At 42.5% G+C, this 16,024-nt stretch overlaps 1 protein-coding gene across 1 annotated transcript in view; it reads left to right on the top strand.

Moving 5' to 3' along the window:
• Positions 1 to 16,024, top strand: part of b4galnt4a (beta-1,4-N-acetyl-galactosaminyl transferase 4a) — a 133,535-nt gene that overhangs the window by 86,662 nt on the left and 30,849 nt on the right. The window contains exons 6-7 of the mRNA XM_076734105.1: positions 1,383 to 1,483; positions 11,272 to 11,339. Coding sequence (XP_076590220.1) covers positions 1,383 to 1,483; positions 11,272 to 11,339 — 169 coding nt within the window. The remainder of the gene's footprint in view (positions 1 to 1,382; positions 1,484 to 11,271; positions 11,340 to 16,024) is intronic.

Genomic DNA, 16,024 nt, shown 5'->3' with positions numbered 1-16,024 from the left:
CTAACCTTGAGCCCTGTTGCCATGGGAACTGAACAGCCTTAACACCCAAGTGCCCTTACACAAATTGCAGAATATGAAGTTATTAATTAGATTACCGTTCATTTCATTCTCTAATGTTGCTTTCGCTGGTGGTATGGTTCTCTCCCGCTGATGGCTCAAAGGTCATCCTGCCTTCAGGAGTCTGAGAAGCCCTCTAACAAGAGCCCTTCACCTCATGCTGTCAGACACAACCTTTCAGGTGCAACTGTAGATTGACTGAATGTTAACCTGAGTTAGCCACATAGAAATGCTCGGAGGCTTTCCAGATAGCAGACTTTCAAAACTCAAGGCTACAATCTGATTCAAGTGTATTTCACATGTGACTTATACGTAGATTTAACCAGGGAGCATTTAATATACAGCTTTAAACGTGTCTGTTGTATATCGATGATGCAGCAATGAAGTGAAGATGATGAAGAAGTTCTCCGCCGATACTGTCTTGTTCATAAAAGTTTATTGAAGCAAGTACAGCATCTCAGACAACATGCTATGTCTGGGTGGTTTCAGCCAATAGAAGCAACACACACATACAGCATCTCGAACATGCATTATATAGGGGAGTTGTGTTGACACAACTAAATACAGAAAGTTAGAAAGACCTAATATGGTCGTAACAGAACATGTGCTGCACAACAGGTGAGGGCCTAATATATTCATGGCCTCTCCATCTTTAGGTTAAAGGTATTTACGAGCAACAAGAATCTCCAAGCTCAGGGGAAGGGATGCCCAAAAAGATGAGCAGATACTACATGTCTCTGGAGAATTCCTGCATACTGTAGAAGTATCTTCTTTGATGATGTATGACATATTGTACAATATAGTTTGCCAGCCCCACTGATATGCACTGTTTCGTCCTTTTCACAACATGAAAGGACTCTCAAACAACAGCTTCAGGAGCGAATCAGCTGAGGGCAAAGTAGATTCATGCAGCTCCTGCGATTAATAGTTCTGTCCGACATTATTGACAACCTGTCCACCATCCACTTTTAAACTTAAAGGTAGCGTTAATTAACAAACTCTACTGGCTGCTCGTTTGCTCGTCGTTCTCCTTGTGGTGCAGATCTCTGCAGGGTTCATTTCTCATTCACACAGTTGCATATAGATTGGACATTCAGTTGCAGTAACACTTTTGATATCACCGTGGCCAAACGTGTTATCTCTGACACGTTCACGGTCACGGTCTGTCCAGACTGTGTGACCGTCAGATTTCAGGTACATTTTTACACCTGAGAGTCTGTTTTATGAGGTCAAGCCCTATCTGATTATACAACGATTATGCTTTTTTGGGATCATACATATCTACTTCCACTAATTCACACTTTGATCATGTTTTTCCCCTCCAGGCGATTTCCAGTTCTCGGTATCGTCTGATGATAACTCGGAGTTCTGGCTGAGTCCTGATGAGAACCCTCTCAACGCCAGACTGCTGGTCTATGTAGGACAGGTAAGCACTGAGCTGTGCTGCACTCTTTCACAATGTATAATTCTAATTAACTTTCCTAAAAACTCAGCAAATTCACTAAGTACACGTTTCTGAGACTATGAGTGCAGTCCCTGATTTTAACTAATATTGCTTAGCAACAAGCTTTTGCAGCAGGAGGATACTGAATCACCTGGGGCCTAAACTGTTTCGAAAGCCTCAATGTCATGACTTAAATAGCAAAAAGACTTTGCATAATATATACCTCTGGGAAAGAAGTACTTCCTTATCATTAAAAACTATATAAATGGCATCTAATCGATTCCCTTCCTGAGACAAAAGACAGTCGTACCCACAATGATTGGACATGGGAAAAGTATTTTCTGGAAATGTAGTTATTAATGGGATTGCAAGGGTCAAAATCTGTGAGACTAATACTGCCATGATCTGACTTCCATGCTGAGACAGTTTGTCAGTGCACTGCGTCCTGGCCAGTCAAGAGCATAAACCTTTCCTTCTGCTAGAGCTCCACCTTATAGCAACAGGAGGGACACAGAGCTGTTTGTCTGTGTTCGTCTTTAGTAATCACCTGCTCACCTCATGTCACCATCCTCACACTCAGGGTATCACTCACCTCCAACACACAGCTCAGAATACAGGCGACTTAAATCCTCCTGTAGAGCACCCTGTGAAAAATTGTTTCCTTTTTCCATCTATCCTTGGAGTACCCTCTGCCCGCAATCGAATAAAAGTCAAGCTGTGCCGCTGCCGCTGCCTTCGCTAATAAAGTTTTCTCGGTGAAACCTTCTTAAATTTTTAAGAAGGAAAAGATGCACGAGGTTGCACAGTGTTTGAACTGCACCATATGAGTGCTCTGGGCAGATGTGTGTTAAGAGCAAAGGTCCAGCTATGGAGCCATCTGTATTCCAACAGGATGCGAGATGCCACCAGGTTCCATGGGAGCTGAGATTAATTAGCTGGCAGTGAATATTGATGTGACATTTAGCAGTGGAGAAATATCATCTTGGTAATGGCAGGGGAGCAGTGCAATGGCCAGGGATCATTCATTCTGCCACTGGCTGACAGACAGGCCTCGCTGTCTGACCTGTCTTCAGAGACACACTGTGTTTCGCAGATGAAAATCTAACTCTCTGCTCATCCAGCGTTATGTGCCCAATCTGTCTGCATGACTTTTGTGGGCAAGAGGGCCTGAAATATTGTTTACATTTTGCTTTACTTTTATAGGCTAATGTTTCATATACACAATATACTGTATATGGTTTGCACATCACAGCATTTATGCCCAAAGCAGGTAATGCAGTGCTTTGCTCATCTGAAAAGAAGGCCTACTGCCAAGCCTGCTTTTAGCTCTAAAGAGGTCTAAAACTTTTCTTTCCACTGTTTATGCTGTTTAAATTCTCTTAATAATTTGTAGCTGTTAATACAAATTTGCTAATTACATCCAGTACTTAAATCTGTTTTAAAAGATTAGATGAAATATGCAAGTAGAGCACAGGCCTCTGCCAAGGCCAACTCTTCTATGATATGCAAATATGCGAGCACAATAACTATGTATGTCTGGACATATTTCCAGAGCTGTTAGAATTGTGTCGAACTATGGTTGTGGCGATCTTACAATTAGCGCTTCTCCACTGAAACGCTGTCCCCAAGTGCTCCATAACGACTGTTTTCTGTATGAAGTTTGAATAACTGCACGTGTTGCCTCCTCAAAGGATTACTGGTACAAATGGATGTGCACTGGATTTGTGGAATATCAATAATTGGCTGTTTTCTCACCACCAGACTTTACTACCATGAACCGCATTTTAAGATGCATGGTATTTATTCCACAAAGACCAAATGCCCTATCTCACAATGTTAACAAAAGGGAAAGATTATTTGTGTATCTGCATCAAAAATGTAATGAGGTCTGCCTTGGACGATGCTTCGTTTCCACCAAGTTTCATGAAATCCGGGTTAGTCGTTTTTCTCTAATCCCGCTGACAAACAGACAAACAAAGAGAATTAGTAAACAGCCAGACTGGCTCATTTACTGTGGTCTCTGTTTACATTTAACAGAAAAAATTGAGATTGAGGCGCTCTCTTGGTCTCACATGTTGCAAGTTCCTGTTAAGCATATACAGCATATTCTAAATACACAAAGCTATATATAAACGGAATAAAACCCAATAAAGAACATCTGAAACAATGACTTGAGTGCAGCCTGGACTAGGATGTGACAGGGATCTCATTTAATTGAGTGAGCTTTCTGTGTTTTTTTTTTTATGGCTAGAGGTTCAGAACTGGAAACTCCAATGGTTTGGGAAAATATCCTTAAAACTTTTATGAGGCGTTTCGGCAGCTGCTGGAGTTATTGCAAGACGTTAAAGGACAGGGTATCTAAATTTCATAAGCGATGAGTCAAATTTAACCCCCTAGCATAATGTTTGTGTAGAAAACCTCCCTGGCAGAAACTTGTGCAGAGATAATGTGATAACTGAAATGAAATTTTTAAATCACTGGAGTGTATGCCTGCAGTGTGTCAGTGTCTGATGATTTGTATAGTTTCTCATCTTTGCTCATACTAATGACCCAGCCGTAATTCCTGCTATTCATAACCTGACTCACGGCTCTAAAAATACTCCTACTAGTAAATGATTATGACTTTATGTCAGTGGTCACAGTGGTGTCGTCCTCCATGGTGAACTGGCTATATATGGAATGTGCTGCCATGAGACATTTAGCATGCGGTGAGATGAGAAGCAGGGGGGCTGAAGCGTTCCCGTGGTGCTTCTTTGGAGACCCCCGTCAGCATATCGTGGCTAGTTTTTCAGTGATGTGCCGGATGTGACTGATACCTCCTCAGTCCCCTGTGGGATATCTTAATGAAAACATGATGTCCTCCACTGAGGTCCAGCTTCTGGTTTATTTCACACACATACACACACGTATATGTAGAGATAGAAAAGTTCTCTACTGAGGCCCTTTAATCCTGGTTCTCCTGCAGCTACTTTCAAACACACACTCCAGCATAGACCCAGAAAGACGAAACTGACCTTGAGTCGTGATTGGTTCCTCTGTTCCTTACACGCACCAGCTTGCTCTGCTCCCACTCCTCAGTACTGCTGGGACATTATCTGTGTGCATTCGAATGCACTCAATGGGAGTGAGGATCATCCATTGTCCCGTCTTGGCGTTAATCATATTTTTTGCCCACAGCTAATCTGTAATGAGATTTTCCTTCAATCAGAATGTCCAGACAGCTCCCGCAGAGCTTCCCACAGAACCAGACCAGGACCAGTCGGATATTGAGAGAGCCTTAGGTGTAGCACTATGCACGTGTGTGCTCGTGTGTGTGTGTGTGTGTGCAGTGCTCATGATGTGCTGATGGATGTCATATGTGCTCTGATCCTTATTTTGTCTGACTCAGACACACACAGGCAGAGGAAACTGGGTCAGGGAGGTATAATCAATAATAATAATCAAAGACTTGATAGCAACAGTAGCTCCTCATTTACAGACAGGTCTGCCTGTCAGTGGTAATATATATCACTTAATATATGTGAAGAATTGTGCTCCAAAATTGTACACCACCTAAAAACAAAATGTCCCATATTGACGAACCCAGAGAAGAAACAGCGCAGCACCCTGTCATGTCGTCCTGGAACGTCCTTCCTTAATGCTATTAGTAACACCTGTACTTTACCCACTATGACAAGTCAAAAGGCCTGTTATGGTGTTTTTAAAATACTTAACTGCCAGGTAGCAGCATCTGTCCAAAAATTGTAAATAGCATTTTGGATTGAAAACCATGACAGGCATATAATTAGTTTCATTCTTTGTTGAAGTTCCAAGTTGAAATTTGCAACCTCCATGCACCCAGTAATCCATTTGGAGAGACATTAAAAAAAAACAAACAGGGAAGAAAATGGATGCCTCCGAGATTAAAATTTTAAACCTACTTGAGAAAGGCGATCCATCACAGCGAGCAGCACGCCTGTGTGCGCTTTTATTCCCGTTGCAGTTGCGTTAGTGTGTGCAGAATGTTTGATTCAAACGACCACCACCCACTAACAATCTAACTTTGACAACAATTAAAACAGACATGAGGATAATTGTGATGGATTACCAGCTTGAAGTATCTCCAGGTTGATTTTATGCCGGACTAAAATGAATGAAAATTGGTGATGGAGGGAAAAACCCCATTCAAAGCCCTGCTCATCATTCAGATGGACTCGTCTCATGAACATCGTGACTGTGGCCCCAGTTGAAGGCACCGAGTGTCCCTTCTTAATGAGACAAGTTGCCCAGAGGTCACAAAACTCTTGTTGACCACGGCTCTGAGTGCACCTGCTTCGCTTCCTTTTTTTGTTTTTCACATCAAGCTGATGGCAATTAGACCACTGACACCAGGCTCTGTTGTCTCTACTGAGGTCAAAGTGCTGCAATCAGTATTTCTTTCTGGAGCCTCTCAGGCCCAGTGCACATGGACATGAGTGGTATTAAAAACAGGATTTTTCCTCTTTGTTATAAAAAAAAAATCCCATCCACACAAGCACTGTTTTAAAGGTGCACTATGCAGGAATTGTCATGTATGGTTTGCAAACACAACACTCAAACTCGGCCCCCTCTCCCCTGCTTAATGCCACCAGAAGTGCACTGCTTATGCACACACTGCAAGCTACTATTGTAGGAACATTTTTCTCTCACTTTACCCACTTGTTTTTTCAGCACTGTGTCCACCACTTCCGTAGCTTCCTCTTGGACGCATGCAGCTTACGGTCTGGCACCTTGTCACTACCTCACCTCTGCACTGTCATTGGCTGGGGGCCACGCACCCAGTGCCTGAACACAGCAAAACAAGAAGAAAATACAGGCAGCGTTTCTGCAGATACACACACTTCTAGTGGGTCATAAGTGACAGCTGAGAGGGATTGCTTTTGTATGAGTATAGAAATTAAATGTGTATAATACATTTTTTGTCAATTAATGAATAACCTTTTTACCTGATGTCTTTTTTTTTTTTTTTGTTATCCTTTTCAAGCCATCTTGATTTTGCCGTTTTGTGTTTTCAGCTTCTGGTATGCTATGAATGCATGCATGCATAGTTTAAGAATATCTATCTTTTTGATATGTTGCTTCTCTGACTCTTCTCTTCTGTCTAGCGTCCACAGTGTAGAAATATTTCTTTAAAGTGAACTGTAGTTTTACAGCCACATTTCAGCACAGAGACCTCTGCCCTTTCATTTAATGGATCAAGTAAGCCGCACTCTTTCCAGGTTACAACAGACCTTTCTCACTGAGGAAATTCTGATTTGCTATGGCAAGAAAAACACAGGTGCACCTAAAAACATTAATAACAGGTAACCGTGGACAATGCCAGGGTCATGGCACTGACGCAGCTGAATGGGATGCGGCCATTATTTCATTAATACAAATGCCAAACCCTGCATCAAAATTCTTCTCTCAAACATTACTCCAAATGTCAGGTTACCTGTTTTTCTGTTTTCCGCTGACATGGTTATGAGTTGCATAAATGCAACCAGGAACGCTGTGCAGGAGTGACCCTTCCTGGCTTCATGCGTCTTATCTCATGGCCTTTGCATCCCTGTGCACCGGCACAAGGCGAGACAGAATCAGATAAAGAAAACAGCACTCTGAAGGTACATGACATTTCAGCTGTTTCTCTATTACTTCTCTTCTCATATGGAGAGAAAAACAGAGGGTGCAGAAGAAAAGGAGTTGATAGAAAGAGGAGTAATGTCTCCATACCTCCATTACATTATTTCTTATATTTCTCGACCCTGTTTTGAGTTTCACTTCTCAGTGTTTCACGGCCAGTGCCCATCTGAAATGAGTTTTCTCGAGGTACCTACATATGTGGGTGAGGTGCACTGTGTGTGTGTGTGTGTGTGTGTGAAAGGAGAAGAAAGAGGCTACATTAGAGTAAGGTTGGTGTATGTCTTGGTTGTCCATCTGCTTTAGGTATAAGAAATTTTGGTGCCAAGTTATCTGCCTTATTTCTCTGAGGAGACTAAGTTGAAGCAAAAAAAAGACAATACTTCAGTGAATGCACGTGTGTTTTAAGATGTGATATGGCTCATGTGTGTGTGTGTGCGTCCGTGTGTGTGTTACCCCTCATGACTCCCTGGCTGCTTGCTTTCTGATTTACCTCCCACCTCCTCTTGGTGAGGAGATGCTGCTGTCAATAAGCAGTGACTCACTGTTCAGTGGGAAGCCATGTCTGTGTGCATGTGTGTTTGTGTGTGTTTCTCATCTCTACACTGCATTAACACCTTGGAGAACATCTGCCACTTTCATGTGAAAACCGAGGTACTGCACTGTTATTTGTCCCTGTAACTGCGTCTTTGATCATGCCTTTGTTCACATACATCTGATTAACCACCTGACAAGCAAGGAAAGAAGCGAAAACAACTAGTTTGAATTCAGAGCCTCATAAATCCATATACAGTGCGCTGTGCTTCATGAATTTGTTTGTATGTAGAATCATAAATGAGGAAGTCTTCGGAGGTGAAAAGGTGTCACAGACGTAATTTTGGTTCAGATACCATGTAAGCTGTCTTGAATTTCACTGGTCAGAAGCAGAAGCCTCTTGAAATAATATCCATCTCAGCATGACATTCATAGCTTCATGTTCCCTCTAAAGTGATGTAAGATCACCTCATTCTTGCCTCCACTGTAGTTTCATTTCTACTCTGTGTATGTGTGTGCTTCGGAAACAAATGAAATGATCACGCTTTGCTTGTTTTGAAATAAAACATTTTTTGCTTTATTTAGAGTCAGCACTAGATAACATGACTTGCTGCGATGAATATTTTGGCAGTGCTGACTCCGCTGTGCGATCACTCTCTTTTTCATCTTTCTGAGAAAACACATTACTCACAGGGACAATACAAACATGGAAGTACAGTAACTACCGACACTCTCAACAGTATGGTCTCGCAAGTTTTCTGCTTATGTTCAGTGCAGAGTTTTAAGACTGCATTTATTCCTCTGTGTTCCTCTGCTTTGAGTCACAAACCGGCTCAGTGAGGCTGTAAGAACAGCAATACTCAATATCTCAAGAGTTGGGAGGGTGGCATCTTTTTTATAGTCTTTCATATGTCAATCTGTGAGACAAGAGCCAACTGTATCAGCATTTAGAGTAATGAGCTCCGTCTTGCTGATGTTATGCCTTGGACATGTAGTTTTAGCATTTTGTCAAACCACAACCAAAACCTGGAGCCTAGCAGAGAGTGAGAATTGAGGACAGTTCTATCCTTGTTGGAGGCCCACACAGTTGAACCAGCGCAGGCAGAAAGGGAGGGCTTGTAACATTTGAATGATTTTAAAGTTGCTGCTGAGGTGACAACTCCATTCAGTAATGATTTGTTGAAGTTTTTTAACTTTCGCTGGAGGTTGCCTGCTTCTCTTAAGAAACCGACGGCACTTTGCAGTGACACAGATTCTTTTGAGGGAGAGAGGAGCTTAAATGAGATTCTACTGCACTACTTTCTGCTGTCATCCCTGTCACAAGCCAGGACGAGCTGAACAAAACATAATGAAACCTTAAAGCAGTCTAGCAGTTAAATGAGTTACAGTTTTCATTTATTTATGGAGAAAACAAAGTGTTAGAGTACAAGCTCAAGTCAACACATGCATAGTGAAACACAAGTACTGTCTTCCAAACAATAAGAAGCACAGACAATACAAGCAAAGAAGCAGTGGGAGTATTGTGACTGACGCAGATAATTAACAAGTGCAGCATTTACAGGTTGTAGTGTTGGTGTGCTAATGAGCTGACTGGTCTCTAAAAGCCAAATTTTGCAGCGCTTGAGACAGACTTTACCATAGCAGCATAAAAACTGAGCCACATTATTTTTCAACTAACGCACAAAACCAACCAGCACACATTAAGTTTAGGAGAGAGACTGACAAATGAAATGGGTTGCTAGGATAGTGTGTGCCCATAAGTCACACGGAAGCTGATTGGATGCTGTGACTGTGATATTCCACATTACAGTCAGTGGAGTGGAGCTTTTGGGCCTACACATCAGTGTGTTTAAAGTAGAGGAGGAGCACTTCTGCCTATGGAAAAGAGTTGTATTAAGCTTTGTGTGGCTTCAGAAGGAGCTGTATGAAGTTTCCCTCAAATGATGGGTGTGTGGAGTCATTAAGTAGGAAGCTTACCACAGCTCAGTAGCCTGCTCCTCATCTTTGCTTGAGGCTAGCAGCTAGAGGCTACATTAGCTGCTACTGGCGTAGCACATCCAACTATCCTATATTGAATACAGTTGCATCAACGCTAATGCTGAATCGGTACTCTCCTAGCATGGTCTGATGGTCCACAGACTCTGATACACACCATTAAACAAGCATCAGTGTTAATTTAAATTTAGATTTCATATCGAATGCTGACCTAAGACTATATAAGCACCACATCATGAACCTGCTCTCCACTCCGCTTCAACTTCAAATAACTACCACTGAAAAATCAACACAAAGTCATTTGCTGCAATTCTTTGAATGTCAATACACATTTAAAAGTGTACATTTGTTTGAAAGAAACGTTTCATCTTGAATGTAAACTTAGTAAATGAATTCGAGCTGATTGAGCTCAATTTACTACCTTTCTCACTTTTTCATGTAGATATTCTCTGCTAGTGATTTAACTCCCACCGTGCTTCCTTCTTCTGTGCTGGAGGAGGAATATGTGAGGAAACTGTTGGTGTGGAAATGTACTCCGGCAGCAGCATGCTGCGGGGCTTCAGAGTGAAGACACAGTAGCACACATTGTGTCCTCCTCCTCTCCGGCCAACTGCTTCACAAAGACTCTCACAGGCTTTTCAGGCTGCCAGGGGTCTGGTTGATTTTGGACAGACATTGCTGCCTGTTTTTTTCGGTTTTCTTCCCATAGTGACTCTCTTCTCTTGCCAGCAAATACATTCCGAGGTACCATTGCATAATTACCGTGTCATATGTGTGTGTGTCATTATCTTGAAGGTGCACGTTGCTATGTGTGCTGCTCTCTGTGAAAACATCGTGGTACCCAGAGTGAGGATTGGCAGCTATTTACTGTACAAGCTGCAAGGCTCTTGTGATCTGTCACCACCACCACACCCCACAATGTTTTCTGACCAGTTTCAATCCCCGCAGTGTGGCCAGCACAAACAATTAAAGGCATGCCCGCTGTGATCTTAGCCTTATTCTTTCATTATGGATCAGCAGCAGTCGAGGGCCCTAATTAGTCGCGTTGGCTTGCCGAGGAAATGAATGGGCACTGATTGGGCTGAAATGGAGGCCCCAGGGGTCCCGATGAGCCGGCTTCTTAGAGTCAGCATTGGCAGGGAATTGCTCTCTCTGATTTTCTGGCGATTTATAGCCATTAGCTCTCATCTGTTTGCTCAGTTTGCCTGTCAGAACTTGCCTCCTGATTTTCTGTCCCTGTTGCTTCGGGGCATAGTGTCTTGTTTTCCCAATTACACTTCATTTGCTGTGTTATCATAATCAAGGACGCCAGCAAGATCGTGCAGTGTCCATTTCAACCTACCAATCCATTTTCTGAGAATAAAATGAGCTGACGAGGACAACCTTTTGTAATCCTACTTGTTTACAGACAGGACCCTTCCAACATAGTCACAGAGTGTTCCTGTGAATCATAAAGTTGGCGTTTTTGGCTAACAAAGTTGATTTCTTTGAAGGATTTTTCTGACAAATACTCCTCAGTTGTACTTCTTATCCCCTTGCACACTTGTGTACACTCTTTCTCTTACACCCGCTCTGATCTGTGTCTCCTGTCTTGTGTATTGCAGCTGGGTACAGAGTGGACAGCTCCAGGCGAGTTCAGCAAGTTCAGGTCCCAGTCCTCCAAGTCTGTGCAGTAAGTACCTGTGACAACCACACACATTTCTTAACGGCACAGTTATTTCACTGTGAAGCCAGTGCAGAAACCAAAACAAACCCCTATTCACAACTTACAGTAAGCTTGACAAATACACACCATCACTAGAGCTTCTCTGAGGAAGGTCTCGTGGCTGTTACCGGTAAAGTGTCTCTCTACCTGTTAAGCAGCAGTCTGTACCCATCATGCTCCGTCTAGAGTCATTCATGTCTGACTACAACCTCTTTTATAGCATAATTGCTTCAGAAGGCTTGTTCACTGGACACTGGAAATCAGGTGATGCGCCTCTTCTGTGGATATGTGTGCACTTTCAAATATGTATGCATGAGTTAACATGCGTAGAGTGCTTGAGTGAGGACGATCGTTGCAGTTGAAAGGCCCCTCTCTCTAAATGTAAAATGAGAATGTATTAACCTAATCAGCTCCTCTCAGTTTCAACACATCTCTCTCCCTAATTGCTGGGAGCTGCTTGCATAAAAGCACCCTCTAGTATGAGTACTGATGTGCAGTTTGCTTCAAAAGTCATTGTTAAGTTGATATGATTATGCAGCAAGAGAGGAGATCCTAAGAACAGTGCTTTTATTCCTTTGGGTTCCTGCATTTCCTTGATTGGATGAAGCCAGACAGTGCTTCCTTTAATTATTCACACACGCACACACGCACACACACAAACACCTTGCCAATGGTGTTTGTAGTGAAGGTTCAGAATATCTTAGAACTTCTAAATGGTACAAAATGGATGATGAATGCACACAACAAAGCCAAAGGAAAAAAATGTGTTTAGTTATTTACAGTTCTGCCCCTTTCAAAAGCTGAAAGCTGTGGATCGCGGCTGCAATGTCAGTGTGAGTCTGAAACATTCTTGTCATGGTTTGCTAAAAAGACGACGGGTCAAAGCAGCTTTCCAAGCCTCTGTGATATCAGTATGCTAATAATGAAAAGGACTAGAGTATGATATTGATATGTATCCCAACATTACAAATGAGTACAGAAAAACATGCAGACAGTGAGCTCTCCACCGTCATGCTCCAATGTGTCAAACAGGATTTTGTTTGAATTGTGACTTGTTCAAAATTATTCATTTGTCGAACGGTAACAGAATGCGATCATGTCATTGTGGTACAATTCGACAATCAGAAAGCGGGACCACGTCTGCTGTCTGTGCACACATGATGACATACTAGATAATGAAATACACATTTGCAGGCCTAAAGTATCAGAGAAACGGTTTATTAGTCGAATTGCTCATGAATCAGGTTGCAGTGCGGTGGTGACAGCAGACAGCAGCACTATGAATAGATGTGTGGAGCAGGCATGTAAATGGACCTCTCTGTTGTGACTGCGAGTGTAGGTGTGCTGATGGCGCTTTGAAAAATCTGCTGATAGTCAGATGATCTGAACAGCACTAATGACTTCATGGCCCTGACTGAACTCACCATATGAACAAAATTTGTGGAACATTAGAGTGATTTAAGTGCCGACTTTGAAAGCCGAGTTGATATTATAGTAGCACAGTTTACTCACATGTATAAAATCACAAAAAAATCTTTGTTGCTCATTTAAATGCATCTGTTGCACATTCTGCCTTCCTTTGTAAAGGTCCACTTAGACACACACACACACAAACACACACATTTTATATAATTAATGAATTCATTAATGCCATAAGGGGCTGAATACAGACTAGGACCTGTTGGCGAGTGTTTGTCTTTGTCTGTGTGTAGGCTTAACTGGGCCTAGTTAGCACAGCAGGCACGCCAGACTATCAGAGAGTACAGAGAGATTATAAAAGATGAAGCAGAAGAAGAAGAATAGAGAGGAGGGGGCGGCTGAAAGTTTTTCTATTTTCTCTTCCTGTCTGAATAGCGGCTTGTGTTCTTAGACAATCTACGACAACAGCGGAGTAACCAGGCATGGAGGCAGAATATGACGGGTACATTAAAAAGGTTGTTCCACTGAGAAATTTGGGTGTGACATCTCATGTTTTGTGAATGTGTCCTTTTGGGTGCGTGTTTGAGTGGGTGGGCATGAGCATGGCTTTATGTATGTAGAATCTGCGGGGTAGTTTTCTTCACTTTGGGCTGGTTGTCATACAAGAAGAATTTCCCAGTCAAGGAGAGCTATTGCAGAGAACATGCCTTCGCTGTGAGCCCTCTACCCCACTGAGATCTGATACAACAGTCATATCTATCACCTTGCACGCACATACACACACACACACACACACACACAAACACACACACCAGTTGTTGCTCAAGTACCTCTCAAAATCTTTTCATGTTTTCTACCCTGATGCGCAAAGTGATGCATGATTCCACTGTCAGAATGTGAAATGTTGCATACCAGAGATGGAACGGTTGTGGAAGTGGTGGGGTTTTTACGTGTGGAAGGGGCTAATGACTAAAGTCAAATCTGTTTTTAGTTTACAGCGACACTCGATCACATGCTTTAGGGGAAGTGTGTCAAAGATGGCGTGAAAGTCTAGCTTAAGATAATTAGGTGAAATCTAGTTTGATGTTCCTGTGCGTGGGCGTGCGTAAGAGAACATATTCATATTTTTGCATGCGAGCAAATACATGCCTCCATGCATTAATGTGCATGTGTTCGTTAAACACCGTGACATTTCAAATCCCTCTCTGCATCTGATGACTTTATTGAAACATCCCACAGCAAATGCTGTTTATTTGTCATCTTCCACATGTTCCGTCTGCCGCACCGTGCGACATGAATCCCTCGCACGCTATTACACTCGACCTGTTTATAGCAAAGCTGATATGCTCCCGAGCGTGGCGAATTGTGTGCACAGCAGGATTAATCGCCATGCATTCATAAAAGGTATTCTTCAAATTAGATGGGATGGATTTGAAATGAGGAAATTAGCTGTGAAGAACAGAACAAGATATAATTTTCTAAAAAAAAAAAAAAATCCATCAGAGCATGTGTACAGCAATAATAATCAGTCATTAGACAGATGTTATCACCTGGTAATTTGAAACATTTGTGAATCAGATAAAATAAAGAAATAATTGAACAAAATGAATTAGGTGTTGCTCGAACATTACACTCTATTTTATTGATGGAAAGCCGTTTGTCATTACGTAGGCTACAGCTATCCCCTGGCAGCCTCATCCTCATGTGCAATTTGTTATTGAAGAATACGGAGATTCAGGGTCATTTGAGCCTATTTACAGGCGCCATTCTACCACAAAGCTGCAATTCAAAACAACTTTCACAGTTTATGGCCTACTGTTCCTGGTTATTATCATAGTGGGCCGAGGAAAGAATGAAATGGGACAGAGCTAGAGTAAAATGGAGCATAAAAGAATTGAGTTGAATGGTTCAGAGCAGAACACAACCAAACAGAGAGCAACCCTTCAGAAATGTAATTGAACAGAGGAGAGCAGAATGAAGCACAACAGACACTCCCACTTTAGCAAGGTTGTTCTTTCGCGCTTTGGACTGCGGTTATTTATACGTCTCGGTTCATTGGAGCCGTACAGCCGCCTGTAGTAGAGCTGAGTGAACAGTGACTAATGGCTGCTGCGGGGTTGAATCATATTGTCAGGGAATGAAACATATTGTTGTTGAGGTCACGAAACACTTCACTCGCCTGTTGAGATTTCCATGCGATGCAGTTAAAGGCCACTGAAATCAGCGAACATACGTGTGCATACACACACGCTTATAAAATCCAAACGCCCTCCAGTTGGCGGTCCCTCCGCGGGTACCCTGCGTCTTGGATGACTGCGGCTGGAGCTTTCAGGTGCACCACCCTCATCTAAACTGCCACATTCTTCCCATCAGGCCCTCAATGTCTCTCTGTCCCTTTTTATGGCCTCCCCTCAATCTCAACATGTAATGATAATGGCAATTACACGTGGGCAGTGGATTTGAAGCTGGAAAAGAGGTAGGATGGGTCAAGGCTTTCTGTAGCATGCCGTGCAGGCTTTCTTCAGCCGTCTATTCATCGACAGGGTGAGGTGTGGCCTTCCTGTTGTCGTGCGCTGTGTGAAAGTCTGTCCTTGGTGGCAATTTAAATCAATGGGATGGACAGGGAAGTTGGATCAGTACACCTGTTTGGGAGATCTGATAGCCATCCACACCACCTGGCCATGACCACCTGGAGGTAATGACTGTGTGTGTGTGTGTGTGTGTGTGTGTGTGTGTGTGTGTGTGTGTGTGTGTGTCTAAGAAAAGAGTTTTGCCTGTGTTATAATTCTAAAGTTTGCTGAATAAAACTTGAAGATAGATAGTATTTGTCCCTCTTGCTGTCTCAATCCGTCAGTCTTTTACAACCCAAATTCCAAAAAAGATAGGAAGCTGTGTTGAACATAAATAAAATAGAACACGATATTCAGATAGTTCATTGGTAACAGGTGATAGTATCATGATTGGGTATGACAGGGGCATCTTGGAAAGGCTCAGGCTTTCACAGACAAGCCAGGTTCACCACTTCGTGAACACATGATTGGATGAAGGATATTAACACATGGGCTCAGGAACACTTTGTAAAACTGCCGTCGGTAAACTCAGTTTGTTTGCAGATGATTGCATTCTGTTTTTATTTACATTTTACACAGCGTCCCAATTTTTGGGGAATCAGGATTGGATCAGCTTCTCTCGTTTTGCTCAGGACAAACAATGTCTTCTGTCCTTTGTGGCTC

This window comes from Chaetodon auriga, chromosome 6 (genome assembly GCF_051107435.1).
Source record: "Chaetodon auriga isolate fChaAug3 chromosome 6, fChaAug3.hap1, whole genome shotgun sequence".
NCBI lineage: Eukaryota > Metazoa > Chordata > Actinopteri > Chaetodontiformes > Chaetodontidae > Chaetodon > Chaetodon auriga.
Note: the sequence above shows the minus strand (reverse complement) of the source record. Positions and strands in the feature narration are given on the sequence as shown.